The sequence below is a fragment of the Artibeus jamaicensis genome, unplaced genomic scaffold (assembly GCF_021234435.1).
Source record: "Artibeus jamaicensis isolate MK-2021 breed Jamaican fruit bat unplaced genomic scaffold, CSHL_Jam_final contig_1015, whole genome shotgun sequence".
Lineage (NCBI taxonomy): Eukaryota > Metazoa > Chordata > Mammalia > Chiroptera > Phyllostomidae > Artibeus > Artibeus jamaicensis.
This window is the reverse complement of record NW_026521194.1, coordinates 1,821,736-1,842,122: the sequence shown is the minus strand read 5'-3', so window position 1 is coordinate 1,842,122 and position 20,387 is coordinate 1,821,736. Positions and strand designations below refer to the sequence as shown.

Here is a 20,387-nt window from a genome sequence, read left to right as displayed (position 1 = left end):
TATATCATTAAAAATATGCAACAGCAGCTTCCTTAGAATTTAGGCCTAGTTATAAGCTTTTAACTGGAGATCCAGTCAAGTTCCTGCTTTCCCAGCCACTCGAATGCAAACTCTTTTGAACTCACCCATTCATTGTATTGATTTGTACAGATCTATATTTTACTTTTCCTCAGGTTTATTCCATGAGTAGTAGCCTTGAACAGACGTTTTTTTGTAGCTCTGCTAATGTGATGCAATGTTTGAGAAAGGTTAGAGCATTGAGAGCAAATCAATATAATCTAAGCTGGAACAAAGGAGAAGAATTCTGTACAGGGTACGGTGGCCTTATCCCAGGTCCAGCAGCCAGTCAAAGAGACTCGGGGTCCCGTCTTTCTGCTCCTCGTGCATTTTGCAGTACTGAACGACAGCGTGGAAGATATCCCCCACTTTCCAGGACTTCTGGTGAACCAGCCGAACCACATCTAGAAACTAAAATAAAGCACTGAGTTAGAAGTCACACATCACAGAGGTTCCTCAAAATCATCTTACTCAACTACTCTTTCAAAGCCAACAGCTCTCCAGGCTATTTTTGAATATCCCTGGTGACATGATACTCTTTTCCAAGACAGTCTACTTTCTTTGTAGACAGTTCAGCTCATTGGAGAGTTCTTTCAGCTGAGCTGGAAACTTTCTCACAGCAGTTGCCATTCATTGATGAGAGAGACTGGATGAAGTGTTTCTTTCAAGGCTCTTTTCAATATTTAAATAGTTTCCTCTGGTCTGATTTGCTCTGGAATAGACTTTCTCTAACTGAATGGTATAGTATGGCTCCCAATACCTTCTATAACATGTCACAAATAATCTCATTATAAATATATATACTTATATTTTATAAATAAATAAATAAATACACACACACACACACACACACACACACACACACACACACAAATAAACCAAGTGCTAAACTTTTGTGTTGGGTCTCCTATTGATTCCTCATTCCACCAAGGAAAGGCCCTTCCCCCATCATCAAGCACTAGAAGAGGCTGGCTTTCCATTGCAACAAGAAAAGGAAAGCTTGAGGAAGTGCTCTTATTTTTACTAGCTTCAAATGACCACAGTTGGGAATGTTTTTGGCTGTAGGTAAATTGTGAGCTGAAGTGTCAGAAGATGGGGAAATTGTTACAGACCATTCCTTTCATGATATTGAATACTTTGGGATGGAGCACAGCCTCACGACCTCTCAAACTCTTTAGTAAGATGCTTAAAAAAAGTAACAATTTATTAAGAGCCCAAATCTGTAGGAAGTACTTTCATGCCTGCAATCTCATAAAATTCTGTCAATACCCTGTGAAGTAGGGATTAACAGGTGAAAAAATTGAGGGCTAGAGAGATTAAAAAGTTGCTACTATGATGCATGGTTTTCTAACACTCCAGTCCAGTGCTGTGTCTATCTGCCCCAGCACCAGGCTGCAATTTAGTGGTAGGAGAATACGGCCTTGATATTCATTTGGAGTACTGGGAGAAAAGATTGGCTGCGGGTGTGATCCAGCTTTACGAAGAAGAACGACCTAGGCCGAAGATGAGGGTTGTGGTTTAGGGACTATTTCTTTAATGTTTCCTTCTAGGATTTTTTTTTTTTTTGCTCTGCTCCTTTAGTGTTTGCCCAGATTTTCCAGATCAGCCAGAAACTGAAATGCTAATTTCTATCTGTCTTTTTACTTCTCTCCAGCTTGAATTTGTTAATTCATTTCTGTTGCCATGAAGTCATCTTCCAAAGAGCTACCACTGAATTACATTTCTTCCCACAGCTGCGACGGCACTGACTCCTTGCATAGTGATAGAAATCAGCACTTCATTGTACTTGCTAGCTTTGTGTTGGCTTAATCAGAATAAAGCAGTTTTCTAGGCTTGGAAATGAAATATTTAACTTTTAATGCATAGAAACATAAACATTATCTCAGAGTTTTCAGATGATATAAAAAGGGAGACAGATGGGAGGCTGATGGCAACTATGTTATAGATAGTAATCTCCCAGAAAGAACCATATCTTAGCCATCTTATAATGTCTTGTGCCTGTACGTAATAGGTACTCAATAAATATTTGCTGAGTGACAAAAGGGATGCATTTTTAAATGTAAGTCAAACAAATTCAAGATGATCAGGAAGACTATTTGGTATATGGAGTGACATCCAGAATCATTACAGATGCACCTTATCTAAGTATATATTCTTGAGTTTTATGTGATATATTTGCACAGATAAAATTAAAAATAAACATGCATATATTCAGCTGCTTACTCAATAATTTTCTATTGATAGGATGCTCATTAGAAGTCATCGGAGACCATGGATCTAGAGGAAGGCTGAACAGAGCTTAGATGGGGGCATGGTAGTGAGCAAGGAGCAAAGTAAAAGCTGGCTGTGGGGCACACCTCCAATGGCCCAGCATTTGAGAGCAAGTGTTTTAGCGGGTGGATACGCAAGAACTTTCTTCACTGCTCATTACAATAGCAATGGAGGGTTAGCTCCATCAGCTCCTTCTGCCTCAGTCATAGAACTTCAGAGACTCTTAATTGTCTGGGATCCCTCACAATTTCTCCTGCCTTCTTTTCTATCCTATTTCTGAAATTTTACAAAGCGTAATCCTTTAGGTTAAGGTTTTGCTTAAGATGCAAATCCCCTTACATAGGGAAACATTACCAGCAGCTATTAGTAACTTATGGAGATGCATAAAAATAATTTTTTGAGCCATTACTTATATCCTGGTCTGTGTCAATGGTCCGGGGCATGTTTTCTATTGGACAAAGTGGTAAAATTATGAGGCATCAGGGAAAGTGGGAGAAAGGCTAGGATATGTTTGCATGATTTGATTAACTAGACTTTTTTTTCAGTTCTTACTAGAAGTCTAGAAAGTAGGCGCTCCCAATGCAAAAGGCGTGAATATCGAGTTTCTTAGGTCTCACTGTAAAAGATCACAGATTGTTGATTTCTCAAGATTTCCCTCAAGGGTCATCAGTGGGCTTAGTTGGGACATATGCCTTGAGAGTACCTCCTCCCCCTTAACATGTCTTACAAAGCTGCAGTCAACATGACATACACAGAAATATAAAGTAAGCCTTGGCTCCTTTCTTTGTTCTTTCTGTGAATCTGGTTCACTGGATTGCCACTTTGTTCCCAACTTTCATCTCGGAGTCACTGCTCTGAAAGAGTCGAAGTTCTAGGGAAGATACCAATAATTGTTAAACCTTTCCCAGAAGGCCCTCTGTAGCAGACCTTTCTAGAAGCCCACCATCATTTTTTTCCATCTATATGGGAACTGCTGAAGGAAGGTCTCCCTATCTGTTTGACTGATCCAAAGTTGTCAAAATGCTCCATCCACCAGCAAGACCACTGTGCCAAAAATTTGTGCAATGGTCACAGACTGGAATCTATCTCATGATTTCTAAGTCCAGGCCAATATCCTAATAATATAGTCTTTAAAAATGTTCTGGTCCCACTAAATATACCCTGCTCTAAGGCATTGTGACTTAATCTCAGCCACTGAGGCCTTGAAACATCTGTGGGGTGATGAGTGGGAAGGTCATACGCTTTCCTCCCTTCATTTACAAAAACTTCTAGATAAAAATGAAGCTTCTGTGTGAAGAAGCCAGAAAAGAACATTTCCAGCTCATTACTATAGCCTTTAAAAACCACATTCTAAATAGCAGCTGATCTTAGATTTTTCATTGTATTTCTTCATTGTGCCTTTGTAATTTCATAATCAGCTTTCATATGTCAGGGATCCGGGTTTTTCTTCCCAATTAACTGAAAAAAAAAGTCAAAATTGTCCTCTTCCTGCCACTTCAGAATCAATAATAATTAGATTCCCTTCATATATGTTATAGTTGGCATTTCCCAGAACAAATGTTTTATTTTAGAAAACAAGAAGACTTTACATCCTGTGATGGTATATCATTGGTAGATGCATTTGAAAACAAGTGTCACATCGCAGGTGGCCTTTAGATTCTCTGGTGCATTTACCAAATTAGGTTGCTCACCAGGTCATGTGGTAGAATCTATGGGAGCTGTTGCACATTGTGTGGGGTTTTTGGGAAATATCCAGCATAGATTTCTGAAAGCAAATACCTTCCTTTGCTCCAAGGCAGACTTCCATGTCATTACACACAAGTGAGCTGGTTTCATGTTGCTCCTGTGATTATGGCTGGTATAGCTGTGGTTCTCAGCCTTGGCTGCACCCTGGAACCATCAGCAACCTCTGGAGAACCCCGATGCCTGGGTTTCATCCCAAGAGGAGATTCTGACTTAAGTGGCCAGAGCATCAAGCGCTCTAAAATCTCCCCAGGAGGTTCTAGCATGCACTGAGTTCGAGAATCATGACTAAACGATTCAGTTCAAGAACATTTCTTACGTTTATAAGTGAAGAGACAGTACATATTATGGACTGAATGTATCCCACTCCGAAATTCATGTGTTGAAGCCTTCACCACCAGTGGGATAGTATTGGGAGGTGGGACCTTTGGGGCATAATAGGTTTAGATAAGGTCTTCAGGATGGAACTCCTGCGGTAGGATTCAAACCCTTGTAAGGCGAGGAAGGGACACCAGAGCTTTGTCTCTCTGCTGTGTGAGAACACTGTCAGGAAGAGGGTTCTCACCAGCAACTAAATCTGCTGGCCCCTTGTTCTTGGACGTCCCAGTTTTAAAATTGTGTGGAATAAAAGTTTGTTGTCTAACCCACTCAGTCTATGGTATTGTGTTATAGTAGCCCAAGTCAACTAAGACAGAATCTAATTCTTCCATATTTTTCCTTCCTTAACTGTGTACTTCTTGAACACTGAGACTTTGCCCTGGCCAGGAGCATACTTGGTTCCAGCATCATCTCAATATGCCAAGGTTGCAGGTTCAATCTCTGGTCAGGGCACATGCAAGACTCAATTGATGGAAACAATAAATCGAACAAATCTCTCTCTCTCCCCCTTTCCCTTCCTCTCTATCTTAAATCAATAAATAGAAAATTAAAAAAAAACCCTGAGACATCAAGGGTACTGTTTTGGAAACATTAGGCTAATAGTATCATCAATATTTTCTCTGCTCTTCTCCTTCCACCACTTTGCATGTGAATGGAATGAGAAATTAGAAGTGAGGTGATTTCTTTTCTGACCCCCACTTTCTTGGGAAGGTAAGCATATAACTGTTTCCTCTCTTTTCTCTTCTGTGCACTGCTTTCAAGAAAAGGAAATAATTCTGAAAGCAGTCTGAAAAGTGAGAAAGGCACCAGGTTTGCTGTGAGGCTAGTCACCAGCCCACTGAAGTTCACAGAGGCTCACTGAGTTTCAACCAAAGAAGAGCCAGAGATCAAGGATGACTTGGACCCAAAAAGCCAGACAACTAGCCAGTTGGTGTAATTTTTTAAAGCATTTGCTTTCATGATTCTTTCTTCTGTCTCATTTAAAGTAGATTAAATTGAACTGATTGAGGGTCATTGTGAATTAAATTTACAAGCTGTTTTAGATCATCAGGTGTCAGGATTCATAGCAATCTCTCCCTGGAATTTAGCATATTTAAAAGCCACCTGAAACCCTGCCTGTCCTTCAGGATATTTCCTGTAGCAGATGATCTGAAACTTTAGTGCTCACCAGAATCACTGCACTTGAGGGAAGTTTTTAAAAATGCATATTTTGGGGCTTCACTCCTAAAAGGGTCTAGAAATGTGAACTATAAATAGATGCTTTAGGTGATTCAGTAGTATATTTGGCTCATGGTCTCAGTGTAAAATTTACTGTTTTGGTGTGTTTTTCATCTGCCTTGTCCAGAATAAGTTTTCTTCATATGTCACAAGGTTGCTGTTTACAACCCGAGCCTCTCATGGTTTAGGTTCTCTCAACCTCAAGTCCTTCTAGAACTAGACTATAAACTTTTAGAGGGTACAAAATATTGTCTCTTTAGTTCTCTGTATCCTCAGAACCTAGAACAGCACCTGGCAGGTTATACATGCTCAATGAATGCTTAATAAATATTCTGAATGTATGACTTCTAAATGGACTTAGCATTTTAATAAATGGACAAAATGCATTGAAAGAGAAAGTCTGAAAATGAATGTCTCATTTATCAGAGAGGAGTCACAGTACATTGGGTGCCCATAATGTTCAGAATTTGCCTTTTGGGTTGAAATGGGACTGGAAGTAATTTTAAGCTGACTTTATGTGCTCCCCAATTCCAAGGTCAATGGCGGGAAACATAAGTTGCTTCAGTGTTTTTTCATGATATTCTCTGCCCTGTTAGCTTATGACTGTATTTTCACAAGGCAGAAGGGTTAATAAGTTGGAAATACCATAAGGGAAAAATGTTGGCTAAATTAATTTATTCTCTAAAAATCAGAATTCACACACATAGGGACTAAAGGTATACACTTCTGAATGGTGTTTAATCCTCAAGTGACAGTGGGAAAATGATACCGGGGAACGTAACCTGCCCCAAGCTGGTGAGAAGCTAAGGAGAGGCTGCTGTCCTTTTGTGACATGGCCTCATCAGCGAAGGCCCCAGTCTCTCTTCCACACCACTTCACTAGGGCCACCCAGTCACCTGGCTAATTACAAAACAATCAGAATGAGGTCTTCAAAGGCACTCCTAATTTTAAAAAGTCAAAATTCTGCTTAAAAGTTTGATTTATTTGACCAGTCCTGTCAGAGACAGCAAATGGCACCCATTTATAGAGAAGCCACCATGTGCAGAGAGCCTTAACCATCTCCAAAAAAAAAAAAATGAGATTTTGTTCTTAGCATTATGTGACTTGGGAATAAGATCCTGATGCTATATGGAATGAATTGGACCACCGTTTAATGTTTTTCTAGATAAAACTGGTGGGACACTGCTTGTCTCAGGAAAACAGTAATGAGCAAAGGTAGGTATTCTCTTTAAGAACTGACAATCAGAAGGGATAAATGAATATTATCAGGGTGCAATTTGCATAATCCAAGTGTTAGTGATACAACCCTTGGGTTTTCACCTGATGGGACATTATAAGGCATATTTTTACGTAAACCATCATGTTGATTCTTCAAAATAGTGGATTGTATGAAAATCTTTCATTAAGAGACCATCTGAAACTGCACCATGTAGTGCTCTGAGGATGAAGTTGGCAAACAACCTGTCCTTCATTTTTCCAGGAGTCTGAGAATGTATTTGCCCTAGAATGTCCTTCTTCTTCTCCCCATGGCAAAGGGTCTTTGGGATTGTACGTGGCAGGATGGAGGGATCCAGTGTAGAGTGTTCTGTCCCTTCACCCTTCTCATTGGGCAGGCTGATTGCTAAGGTAGAAGGAGACTATCAAATAGTAAATCACTCATCACCTTGCACACCAAGTATAGGCTAGTATCTAGATTCAGGTAGTGTAGAATGGTAGGCAATCCTAGGCACCAAGAGAAATATAAATTACTGGTTGGAGACAAGTTGAAGGGGGAGAGGGCATGGGGAATCAATTTGGTCTCCTTGATTTTTCCAGTGGTCAGTTTCATCGGTTGGTGTTGCAGAGATGGGGAAGCTATTCAAACTACCACACACATGGCAAGATGATAAAGGGTCTTTCATTTCAGGCTGCTAGGTTTTGACAGTGAGAATGAGAATACAATCACACATTTAAAACTTAGATTGTAACTCCAAGGTGATTTTACTTGAGAAAGACACACTGTTGAAAGGCATGTGTGGAGAGAGCAGGGCTCCAGGATGAGGCTCCACCATCTCCATCTGAGGACTTTCTCATGGACCAGCCTCTCAGCATCCTGACTTGCTCATTTATAACAAAGGGATAATAACGTCCATTTTCCTCTTCTCACAGGATTGTCGAGAAACAACTACAACAAGTAGGTGGAGATACTTTGTGACAGCCATTTAAAAAATCTACGGTGGCAATGATAGGCAGGATCCTAAAACAACTCCCAAGGTTTTCTACCCTAATGGTTGATACCATGAGTAGGATGAGAGAATTGTGCTCCCATCATGCTACCCTACAAGGCAAAAGGGTTCTTCAGTTTTTGAGTTGAACAAATGGAAGACTACCTGTTGAGCCTAAGTTAATCACATCAACCCTTTAAAAGCAGAGTTTTCTCTGGTTGGTGGCAGAGGTAAGAAAGATTGATAGCATGAGAATGTGGAGGGGCCGTATGATAAGGAATGTGGGCAGCTTTTAGGAGAGGAGGGTGGCCACTGGCTGATAGCCTGCAAGGATCCGAGGACCGAAGCCCTACAACCCATAACCTGAACAAACATCAGCGTGTTCCTCCCCACAGTTTCCAGATGAGGGCCCAGCCATGCCAGCATCTTGGTTTCTGCTGCACAAGTCCCTGAGCAGGGAGCACAGCACAGTCAACCTGAACTTCTGATAGCAGATATTGGGGTTATTGCTTAAGTCCATAAACTGGTGGCAGTTTGTTTGTTATACAGCAATAGAAAGTAAACATGGCTACATTACCATTCAGCATACTTTCAAATGCTGGGCAGTTGAGCTTGGAGATAGATGGATTCTTGCCTTAATCTTAATAATTGAGATTCTACCACAGTTATAGGCAGGTCTTAGAGGTATGGAATTAGAATGACAGTGGCTATTAACATTGTGATGTTGGTCCAGGTTGTATTCCCTAGTTTTATATTTCTGGTAAGTGGGGAATGCTAATGAGAAAGTCCCCCTCATGCAAACCTGTTTGGTAGGGAATTAAAAATGCCTTTTTCTCGGTGGCATATTTAAAACATGCCACAGTCTGTTTTAAATATCAGTGTGGCCTCACTTTTGTTTCCAGTAAATACCAAGCCTTTCCTTCTACCTTTTGTTTAAATGAGTGTTAAGAAGAGGTTTGTTCTGGAACAAGGATACATAAAAAACCCAGACTCTTTGAATAAGTTCTCATCTCAATTTACTTTGTCATCTTCACCAACAAGTTGAGACAAACTGAGGGGTGAAGAAAAAGTAATCATGATTATATTTATGTAGTGGAAGTCTTCAAAGTTCTAGGCACAATTTTAAGGTGAACAGTCAAGAACCAATAATTCAAATTCAAATGAGTTAACCTGGTATTTACTGAGTTTTCAGCAGTGATAAAAACACAGGCTTCACTGATATCCAACACGAAACATCATACCTTTTCAACTCTGTTTTCCTGAGATTTCTTAAAGTAGATGGTAGGAATCCCAAGTTCAGAGGCAGCTATCCACTGCAGAGTGGCTCGAAGCTCAGCATCAGGACACTCTGGCTCCAGGTCAAAGTTGATCACCAGCAGGCTGCCCTGGTGGCTGGCTGCTCCCACAGGTGCTCCAGGGACACATTCTGAACACAGACAACGACACAGCCTTACCACGCCTTCCACAGGGAGAGCGCGGGCCAATTGTGTGCCAAAATTATGGGAACGTGGCTTACCCTCTCCTTTTTCTGACTGTCCTTTAAGAATCTCCTTTTCTTCTACTAATTCACTTTGGGAAAAAACAACAGTATATGGTTGGTAATGTTTAGGAAGAGTAAGCCATAAATGGAAGATGAGGCAATGGGTTTTATTGATCTAAAAGCTTCTGAAGTTTCATTCTACGTTCATTGTTTTCACAGACTGAAGTGATACTAGAAAAATACCAGTGTGGGTGTTTTATGTAGGGCTACGGGTCTTCAATAAATATTCCACCCCTAAGAAACAAAAAGGCCAGAGAAACCACATGGTTTTAGTAGGGACCATTGGCGTGGGAGACTCCGAGAGAGGCATCCTCCTGAAACTTCTATTAACCTTCAGGAGCTTGAACAGTGAGGGAGACATCACGTTAACTAGTTTTCACTGGAGGGTTTATCCTTCTCCTTATTTTACCTGTCATTTAGAGGATCATGTTTCCAAATGGACACAGTTTTTATTCTGTACTATGATGCTAACATAAATTTGCATTTGAGCCTAGAAAAATATTTTTCTACATGGATGTGGTTCTTTGATCTGAAGTAAGGGAAAAGACAATCAGTGAACTGCACAACTTAAATTGTACAATAAAATATCTCAGTTAGTTGACATTTTTCTTATTCTTTTTATTGGGAGAACATAGTAAGCTGGATGTGGTTTAGAACTAAATTCATAACTGAAGTATTTCCTTAGATACAAAAAAATCCAATATTTGAGGTGTTTTCAAATAATGATATTTATTGTGGAGCCTTGAATACAGTGGGAAGATGCAGCAACTATTTGCCAGAATGAGGACACATGTCCCACCAGTTAAAGGGAAGTGACCCCTTTGGGAAGCCCATGGTTGTCCTAATGTTTTCATCCTGTCTAAAAATTAAAGCACAAGGGTCTTAAAAATGTCTTTTTATGAGAGAAGTTTCTCTCTTACATTTTGTCTTAATGCTAAGATCTAGATGACAAATTCCATTGTATTCCTGGTATTGAGAGAGCCCAGTTCTTTATATACACACCTTCTATGTAATAGTTACATAGAAGGATGACCAATTTCCTAAGGGTCTGGATTTTCTGTTAGATCTCTGTGCGGGTAACATTAAGTGAAATGACATGTGGTCAGTACAGTTCCTGCTCTTACAAAGCTATGATGCTGCCGTGAGTGGTGGTAGTCTTGGTTTTCCCTGGATTCATATAGTCTGCAGGGTTATAGGCTCATACCGTGGAGAAAGATGGAAACAGCAGCCAAATAAATGTTTCCTGAAGGAGAAAAATACATTTGTCCCAAAATAGTTTTTGATTTGTTTTGTTCTCCCACAGGCAAGATACTTGATTATATAATAAAGCAAAAAAAAAAATGCTTTAGCTATAGAAAGTAATTGAGGAAATAGGTCAGAGAGCTGATTTTGCCCTATACTTTATTTTCATTTCTTTCTGAAATTTCAGAACTCTCCAAATAATAAGCTAAGTCATCACGGTCAGAAAATAAATTGCAATCCGCTGAATCTTCCGGAAGCATCACAGATTCTAGATGTAGCCCTGACCTCATATTGCTCTTCCAATACTTTATGTCCTACATTTTGTGCTTCTCTCAGTGCGTTTCCACCTTGCTCCACCAGAAGGTCCTCATGGTGAAGGGGGCAGAGTTACTACTTGGGAATGATACCTCTCCAACATGGCACTATTTGGTGTTAGGCACATTTAGCAGTAATAATCCCAGGTGTCTACAAGTAAAGGAAAAGCCATCACACTATCATGTATTGAACAACAGTCTTTGTTGGTTGGCATGGTACAATTTAAATAGATTTTAGCTTCTCAGTGTCCAACTAGGTAAAATTGGACATATTTCTAATTATATGGATGAGCTTTATCAGAAATGAATATATCATAGGGGGCAGCTTTGAAATCTGGAAAGGAGGTGATGGCGGGCGAGGACTATTCTAGGCTCGAGTTCTTGTGCCAGTGACATGGAACCACACATGCCTGGGACCACAGCAGTACAGACAGCATGAAATCAGTGGCTGGGCACAACCTGGATGATCACAATGGATTGCCAGATGGAATCGGAGTGGCGGTCTCACAATCACTGCGTCTCCGTGGCTACTTACTTAATCATGGGAGAAGATGGCATGCTTTCCTGATAAATGTCCAGGTCCATAATGCCAAGACTGCTAGTGGTACTACTGTTGCCATTGCTGACAAAGCAAAAGTTTACATATTAATGCCAGTCTCCACCACCTGGCCACACTGATAATCTACTCTTCTCAGGGGTCCGTCCTTTAGTTCCCAGAATAACGTTGCTTTGTGTCTAGGACTTCTAAATTGATATTTGCTTCTGACCAGATTAGGAGAATGCACAACAAAAAACATTTTTTGGCTCAAGCCAAACACCTTCACTGTGGTCTCATTTCTGCAGTGGTGTGATGTTACACCGGGTAGATCATACCTAGTAGGTGACAATCAGCATGACATTTTTCTTCCTCATTCCAGTTACAGTAAAGATGTTTACCTATGAGCAAAAGGCCCACAGAAACTAAGATACATCTGAGAATTCTGGCTGAGAAAGATACTGGAATACTCATCCGTCTGCTTTTTACCGAAACCAGTGGGTGCACATTATCCCTTTGCCATTTGGGAGATTTTTCTGAGGGACATTCCACAGGATGTGCACCTGGCTCATTGTTGTTTTTTTTTTTCCTACGGCAGAATTCACGAGTACAAAGCTAGGGAATGCCAAGTTTTATAGTTCCTTTATCTTAAAATCTTTGAGCAGCAGCGACATCTGATGCCTCATGCATCATGGAGAAGGAGGGATCCCATATTGCGCCATTGCCAGAGGTTGCACAACCAACGTACGGTCAAGTTACTAGCCTGAAACTTATTTACTGAAACAGAAGAGTTGGACTAAGTTTTAGGCTCTGTCTGTACTCGCAAAATGGAAGGCATTCAATTTCACCAAACCCATTGAGTTTGCTAACACCTTCTCTATTTTCCAATGACATCCCTTCCAAGTAAGGTTTCCAAAGGGTGAGACCTGGTAATAAAGGTGTGTTGTAAGGGGGCAGGCTTCTCTTGGGAACACCATGAGGAACCAGCTGTAGTCCCCTCATTTTGGATTCCTGTCTTGGGTTTTTGGGGTGGGGGGGCACTGAATCTATTCACTGATTGAAATCTGATGACTCAGACCTTGTGCTGAAAGTAATGAATGCCATCAACTTCTGCAAAGTCCAAAGATTCTAATTCTCTTTGCTTGTGAGCTTGACATTGTTTTTGAAATTTTAGACAAGTTGTTCAGCATTGTGAGTTTTTTCTAAGTCCAAACAGACTGACTCACCAGAACTAAAGCTTTCAAGGAACCCAGATACATCTGAATCCCACTTTCAACTGGCCTCTATGTAAAATTTCTATTACCAAACAAGACCTCAGGCTGAAATGTGGCGATTCTTTTGTTACCTGATAGAGGGATAATTTTTAGTTTATATCTTCTGACTGGCTGGGATCCAATCAGATCTGACCTCTGATTAGCTCCTCTCTAGTTTTTCCACAACAAAAGGGGAGAAAAGGGCAGAAAAAGCAAAGGAACAGTCAGGCCAAACAACACAACACAGTGCGGAAACACTTGCCTCATGTACACCCAGCCTGGGTTGCATCTGAAATACAAATGAACGGGAAAGAAAGTTTCAACCATACCAGGTGTAACAGCAGCTCTTTTCAAGAAATTCACAGTTGTCATCATTGAATGCATTCGCTGGGGCTTGCAGAGAAAGGAATACAGCTGACTCTCAACCTTGACCAAGGTAATTGAAGCCATTATTGGCTATTAAGATACCATTCAGCACATATCATGATAGGCAGACACCTTGACCTAGCGGGAACTTCCTTTTTTGTGCTCTCTATTAGGAACCCTTTGTTGAGCATGATTTCAAACGCATTTCTGAAATATGGGTTGAGACCTCTTTCTCTGGGAAGTCAAGTGCAGAGCAGGTACCTCATGGATCGCTCACTGAACTGCAGAAAGCTACTTGTGTCGTCTGGGTTGTCCTCCTCGTTGGCGAGCTGGCACCAGCTTTCTGTGCTCTCCCCACTGCTGCTGGGAGGGTTGGGAACCTCACTGGGGGCTCTGCCTTCTGTCGGGACTTCAGCCTCTGGTCCATCTCTGGCTTCAAGGCTGTCACTGTAGGTGGTAAGACATTATTACCAAGAGTGGGAGCACAAGGCTGCTCTGTTGAGCAGGAATCTCTGCCAGTGAGCAGGATGTTCTTGGACACAGGTGCAGTCTTTTCTTTGAAGCTGAGACTTTTGCTGGGGCCCTAGGCCCTATTTTGCTTTTTCAGGGTAACTCTCCATCAGTTCTCCCATCTCTTCACTTGATCTCTTTCTTTTAACCCCCTCATTCATTTCAAAAACACCTGTATGTCGTACCCTGGTCTCCATACCTAAGAATTATTGAAGGGCAGTGGTGTTTGAAATGACAACCCTCAGAGCATCCTCCCTAGAGATTATGATTCAATGTTTCTCCAGAGAGGCCCACCCCTGTGGTTACAATGCAAGTGGTGGGTGGACCTTGCTGGGAAAAAAATTCCCACCCCAGTTCTGGTGGTTTCCAAAGTCATTTTGCCTAGAAATGTCTCTAAACATATTTTCCCCTTACAGGCCTATTTTTATACCATCCTCTTCCTTTAAAACTTGTAATTTATATCAGCATCACTTTGCTGGGTTAGTGCTTTCTAGATCAAGTAAGTTCTCCAAAAATTTTAACCCTTGATCTGACAGGCTTCACTCCTTGAAGTTTCTCCTCTTTGGCCCCCCATCCCAAAGTTCTCCTTGTCTGGACGCTTTTCCCTTGAAACTTGGTTCTCTGTTTTGCCTGTAGGTGTCACTAGAGACAGGTCTGATGGTTCACTGCCCTCCTCTCCAGTGTGTCACTAAGCCACCTCATCTACCCTCCTGCCTAAAAATAGCTTCCAACACTGAACTCCAGCCAGGACCCCTCTCCCTGATTCTGGGGCTCTATTCAGCTGGTCTTCTGACCATATCCAATCTGTCTCATTAACATCTCAAAATCAATGTTTCCAAACCAAATTCTAATGGCTCTTCATCCTCTTCCTGTGTTTCTTATTTCCATTGATTTTCCTGAGTGCCCAGGCTTAAAATCTCGCAATCCTCTGCATTCAGCCCTCTACATTCAATCCGTTGCTCTACTCTTCCAGTTCTATCTCTGAAGTACCTCTCACATACTTATTGCTGTCACTTTACTAATAAAATACTCTTTAGGTTCTTTTAAATTGCTAGAATTTTAGATTTGAAAGAAACATTATAGATTTCCAGTAGATTAGGATGCCAAGTCCAGTGAGGTCCAACAAATTGGTACCAGACATTGGATCTCAAGTTTTGAGACTGCTGGGCATTGCATCCACTGTTACTCTTTGGCTGGACTGTACTGTATCAGCCTCCAAACAGAGATCCAGCTGTTTCCCCTCTTAAAAACCTTCTACACAATGCTTCCAAATTGATGTTCCTAAGACCTATCTTCGACCATTCTTACCAAAAACCTACAAGAACCCTATGAAGCTAAACTGTCCTTCAAGGTCCTCCCTGACTACCGAGTTTTATCTGCCTCCACCCTAGTCATTAGTAAGCAAACAAAACGCCTGCTGTTTCTCAAACATGCCAGGCATTCCCTGCCTCTTGGTCTTTGCCCCATTGCTTCCCCTGACCAAGTGCTGGAGACAAGCGTGCTTTGAGCTCTGTTCCTGCAGTCCAAGCCCAACCCTAACCCTAACCCTAACCCTAACCCCAACCCTAACCCTAACCCTAGCCCTAACCCTAACCGTAACCCCAACCCCTAACCCCAACCCCAACCCTAACCCTAACCCTAACCCTAACCCTAACCCTAACCCTAAACCTAACCCTTCCACCACTTGTCACCTATTCAGCCTCTCAAAGAGAAATAATAATGCCCATCTCACCAGGGTTTTTGCAAGATATAAATTAGGAAATAAAGATTACTTAATGCATTTATCTTAGTGCCTAGATCCCCATGCCTAAGATTCTTTCTCACAGCATTCTGGAAAGGTACGGTGTTGATGGTGGCTGTTTCTACCATGCTGTGCTGCTAACACTTGGTTAAAAAAGATTCTTAATAAGACTGATTCTTCTTTAAAAAAATGTTGATATTCTTCCAAATTAAGCCAAGAGAAAGGAAGAGAATTGATGCAGCCAGAGAGACATTTAGTGAATTTAGTTAAATTCAAATGAAAGAAAAATTCATTGATAACAAATAAAAACAGTATATGTATTCCACAAAAAGTGAAAATGAGCCAAGTACTGAGCAGAGAGAGCTCCAAAACCATGTATTTGTTAGTTACAAAGTAAGTTTCTAGACTAATATTTTTTACTGAATTAAAACCTTCTGCTATTAGAAAAATTTATTCCAGGATATTTCTTACTAAAGCAGAAGCTACATCTCAGTGATTGACACTGAACATCCAGGTTAAAAATGAGTCTGTCAGTGTATTTTCTTTATCTTAATAATTTCATGCTCTATTTTACAGTAAATTGCATATTCCCTGTTACATAACTGGGGAATTCAGAATGAATAATGATTATCAGAAACACTAGCCTTCATTTTCATTTGAGACCATTTACAGTTTGTTTATTTGTGAATGATGCACAGGTGTGTTAGGCAGATGTGTGTATTTGGCTTCTTTCCACTTCTGATCTTACAGTTCATGCACAGGGCTTTAGACAAGTGCATTTGATGTGCTATCAAATCAAATTATAGAGTTTCTGAGTTGGCAGAGACCTCAGCAATCATCTAGCTCAGTGTTCCCCAATTTCATTTATTAGCAAATCCCTGTCATGATTTTTGCCATATCTGCATTCCCTGTGTATTATAAGAATAACAAAATGTATTATAATTAGTTTACTTTATGTAACCTACATATGCTTATTTTTAAAAATATTTTATTTATTTATCTTTAGAGGGGAAGTGAAGGAGAAAGGGAAAGAAATATCAATGTGTGGTTGTCTCTCGTGTATCCCTAGCTGGGACCTGGCCCACAACCCAGGCATGTGCCCTGACTGGGAATTGACCCACGACCCTTTGGCTGGCTGGCCCATGCTCAATCCACTGAGCTACACCAGCCAGGGTTATATATGGTTATTTTAAAAAGAAATTTGAGTCATTACTACAGTAGAAAAAAGGAATCACTTGCCATAAGTGGAGGATAATAATAATACAAAATACAAAACTACAGTAAGAGTGTTCTTTCCACCAAGCCATCCAGTTGTTTATTACTGTGAAAATTTTTTGAAAGGAGAAATCATGACAGTTAAACATTTACACCTTAAATATTTCACTTGAGCTTTAAATGCAGAAACATGTACTTATTTGCCAACCTTTGGACTGTAAGACTGTTTGGTTTCATCAATTTTCTCTATTTTTGTAATAATTAATTTCTGGTCTTCTTATCATTTTCTTCCTTATGTTTCTTTGGGTTTAATTTAATAATCTATTTTTAGCCTAATATGGAAATTTAGATCATTTATGTTAAGTAATTCTTCTTTAAAAAGAAACATTTGGAGCTATTAATTTCTTTCCTAGGTACTGTTTTAGCTGCATCCCACAAATTTTAATGTGTTGTGTTTTCATTTTCATTCAATGCAAAATTTATTCTAATTTCCCCTGTGCCTTATTCTTTTACTAATGGATAATTCAAAAGTGTGTTATTGATTTTCAAATATTTTGGAGTATTTCTCAGACATCTCTTTGTGATTGACTTTTAGTTTAATTCCATTGTGATTGAAGAACATACTCTATATGGTTTCAATTTTTGCATTTATTAAGAATAGTCTTGATGAATGTTTCAAGTGCACTAAAATGTATATCTGTTGTTATTGATGGAATGTTAATAAATACTAATTAGGTCAAGTTGATTGAGAATGGTGTTCAAGTCTTCTATATCCTTATTTGGCTTTCTGCCTATTATTTTATTAATAACTGAGAAAAGAGTGTGAAATTTCCAACTATAATTGTGCATTTGTCTATTTCTCCTTCCAGCTCTACCAAGTATCATTTCATATAGTTTGAAGTTCTTTTATTTAGGGAATTACATATTTATAATTATTAAGTTCTCTTTTACAAATTGACCCCTATCTCATTATAAAGTATCCTTCTTTATTACCGATAAAATTCATTGTCTTAAATTCTACTCAGTCTGAAATTAATATAGTTATTCCATCTTTGTTATACTTCTTTTCCCATCATTTTATTTATAACTTTTTGTATCTTTACATTTGAAATGCATTTCTTTTTTTTTTAAGATTTTATTTATTTATCTTTAGAGGGGAAGGGAAGGAGAGAGGGAGAGAAATATCAATGTATGGTTGCCTCTAGTGTGTTCCCTGCTGGGAACTGGCCTGCAACCAAGGCATGTACCCTGACTGGGAATCGAACCTCGATCCTCTGGTTCGCAGGCCCACGCTCAACCCACTGAGCTACACCAACCAGGGCTGAAATGCATTTCTTATAGTTTATGGCAGAGTTTTGCTTTTCTAATCAGTATGACTATTTCTGCCTTTTAATAAGCATGTCTAGACTATTACTAATTAACGCAATGATCATATGATTGAAATTAAATATATCATTTTTATAACATTCCATTAGTACCATCTGTTCTTTCTTTTGTCCCTCATTTTCCACATTTCTCTGTGTCAGTTGAAAGAGTTTTACATTTTAACCCCACTATTAGCTTACTAGCATAGCTCTTCATTTTATTTTTTTAGTGGTCATTCCAGGGATAACAATGTGCATCTTTAATTTATCCCCATCTGCCTTCTGATGAAATTACACAAATTCGCATAGAACGGAAGACTCTTATAATAGTGTATTTCCATTTCCTTCTTCCATCTTGTGTGCTGCAATTGATATATTTTAATTCTATATATGTCATAAACATTACTTTTTGTTTTAAACACTTATATTTTGCATAAATTTTAAAAGTAAGAAAAAATGTTTCATATTCACCTACGTATTTACTATTTGTGCAAATCCTTTCCCTCTGTTTAGATGCAAGCTTCCATTTATACTACATTCCTTAGGGCTGAATCCGTCCACAAACACGGCTCGTTGCACAGGTCTAGTGGCATAGTGCCCAACATTTTATTTTTATAAAAGGTTACTATTTAGGTTTTATTTTCAGTTATTTAACAGTTGTTTTTATTTTTTAGAGCAGTTTTCGGTTCACAGTAAAATTGGGCAGAGAGGACAGAGTTCCCATAGGGCCCCTCCTCACACATGCACAGCCTCCACCATCCTGCACCAGGAGAGGTACATTTATTGCAGCCAACGAACCCACATTAGTGCATGATCATCACTCGAAGTACCTAGTTTACATCACAGCTCACTTTGGCGCTGCACATATTATGGGTGTGGACAGATACCTACCATTTTAGTATCATAGAGAATAGTACCACTGTTCTAAAACTTCACTGTGCTCTGCCCATTTATCCCTCTCTTCTTCCCTCCCAACCTCTCAAAGCCACTGAGCTTGTTACTGTGTCCATGTGGACACAGCGTGTACTCCAAGATGTCATATAGTTGGAACTGTACAGTGTGTGGCCTTTTCAGATTGTCTTTGTTCACTTAATAAGGTGCATTTAAGTTTCCTCCATGTCTTTTCATAGCTTAATAGCTCATTTCCTTTTCATCCTGAATAACATTCCATTGCTTGGGTATACAAGAGCTTATTTATCCATTGACCTACTAGAGAAAATCATAGTTGTTTCCAATTTTCAGCAATTATGAATAAAGCTGCTGTAAAATTTTGTGTGCAGGTGTTTCATGTTGGCTTAAGTTTTGAACTCATTTGGGTAAACACCATGAAGCATTATTGCTGGATAATTTCATAAGAATCTGTTTATTTTTTTAAAGAAACTGTCAAACTGTCTTCCAAAGTGGCTGTACTATTTTTGCATTTCCACCACTAATAAATGTAAGTTCCACTTGTTCCACATTCTTACTAGCATTTTATGCTGTCAGTGTTTGGGATTTTGGCCTTCTCATGGGTGTATAATGGTATCTCATCGTTGTTGAAGTATGTGATCGCCTAGGAACATACGATATTGAACAGCTTTTTATATTGATATTTGTTATCTGCATATCTTTTTTTGATGATGTGTCTGCTCAAGCTTTTTATCCAGTTTTTAAAATTGGCTTGTTTTCTTATGATTGAGTTTTGCTGGAACTGGAGTGGCCCTCACTGAGACTTATGGAGATCTTCCTCTGCACAGAGCCCTGCAGTCTGTGACTGCGCAGCTGAGCGTGTGCTCTGAGCTCTGCTCAGGTCCATCCTCTTTCACCGCTGTCTGAAAAGGGAGCCCAGGCAGAAAGCTGGGGTGATCGTAGGGCTCTCCATATTTGTTTTCCTTATCTCTATGTAACATTTGCCGTCCAAGCCTGGTAACAATCATTTCATAGGATCTGTCCATTTTTCTCCCCGTTTACAGGGGCAGGGCAAGTTCAGCCTCACTTACTCCATGGAGGGTGGGACACAGTTCTTTCACATTTTACTGTATTTCTCTGCACAGGCATGCTGTTGAAATTTTTATTTCAATAATTTTAAAAGATAGTATATTTTATATCTAGAACTTTTATTTTCAATAATCATATTTGTCATCTCTTAGAGTATCAAACATATTTAAAACATTTATTTATTAAATTTATTGGGTGACAGTGGTTAATACAATTACATAGGTTTCAGGTGTCCAATTCTATAATACGTCATCTGTGTATCATATTGTGTGTTTGCCACCCCATGTCAATATTGAACTGACTTTTAAATCTATCTCATCCTACTTTGATTGTAGTTTGTTCCTTGACCCTGCTTTATAGACTTTATTTTTTCAAATGTGTAAAATATATTTATTTCATATTCTGTATTTAATAATTCCAACACCTGAATTTCTTGTTAGGGTGAATCCTGGCATCTAA

The 20,387-nt window shown here is 39.6% G+C and overlaps 1 protein-coding gene across 1 annotated transcript in view; it reads right to left on the bottom strand.

Moving 5' to 3' along the window:
* Nucleotides 1-324: 324 nt before the first annotated feature.
* SPHKAP (SPHK1 interactor, AKAP domain containing) overlaps nucleotides 325-20,387 on the bottom strand; it is a 122,590-nt gene continuing 102,527 nt past the window's right edge. The window contains exons 9-13 of the mRNA XM_053662340.1: nucleotides 13,383-13,568; nucleotides 11,503-11,589; nucleotides 9,388-9,440; nucleotides 9,113-9,297; nucleotides 325-468 (exon numbers count right to left, since the gene is read on the bottom strand). Of these exons, the coding sequence (XP_053518315.1) occupies nucleotides 325-468; nucleotides 9,113-9,297; nucleotides 9,388-9,440; nucleotides 11,503-11,589; nucleotides 13,383-13,568 (655 nt within the window). The remainder of the gene's footprint in view (nucleotides 469-9,112; nucleotides 9,298-9,387; nucleotides 9,441-11,502; nucleotides 11,590-13,382; nucleotides 13,569-20,387) is intronic.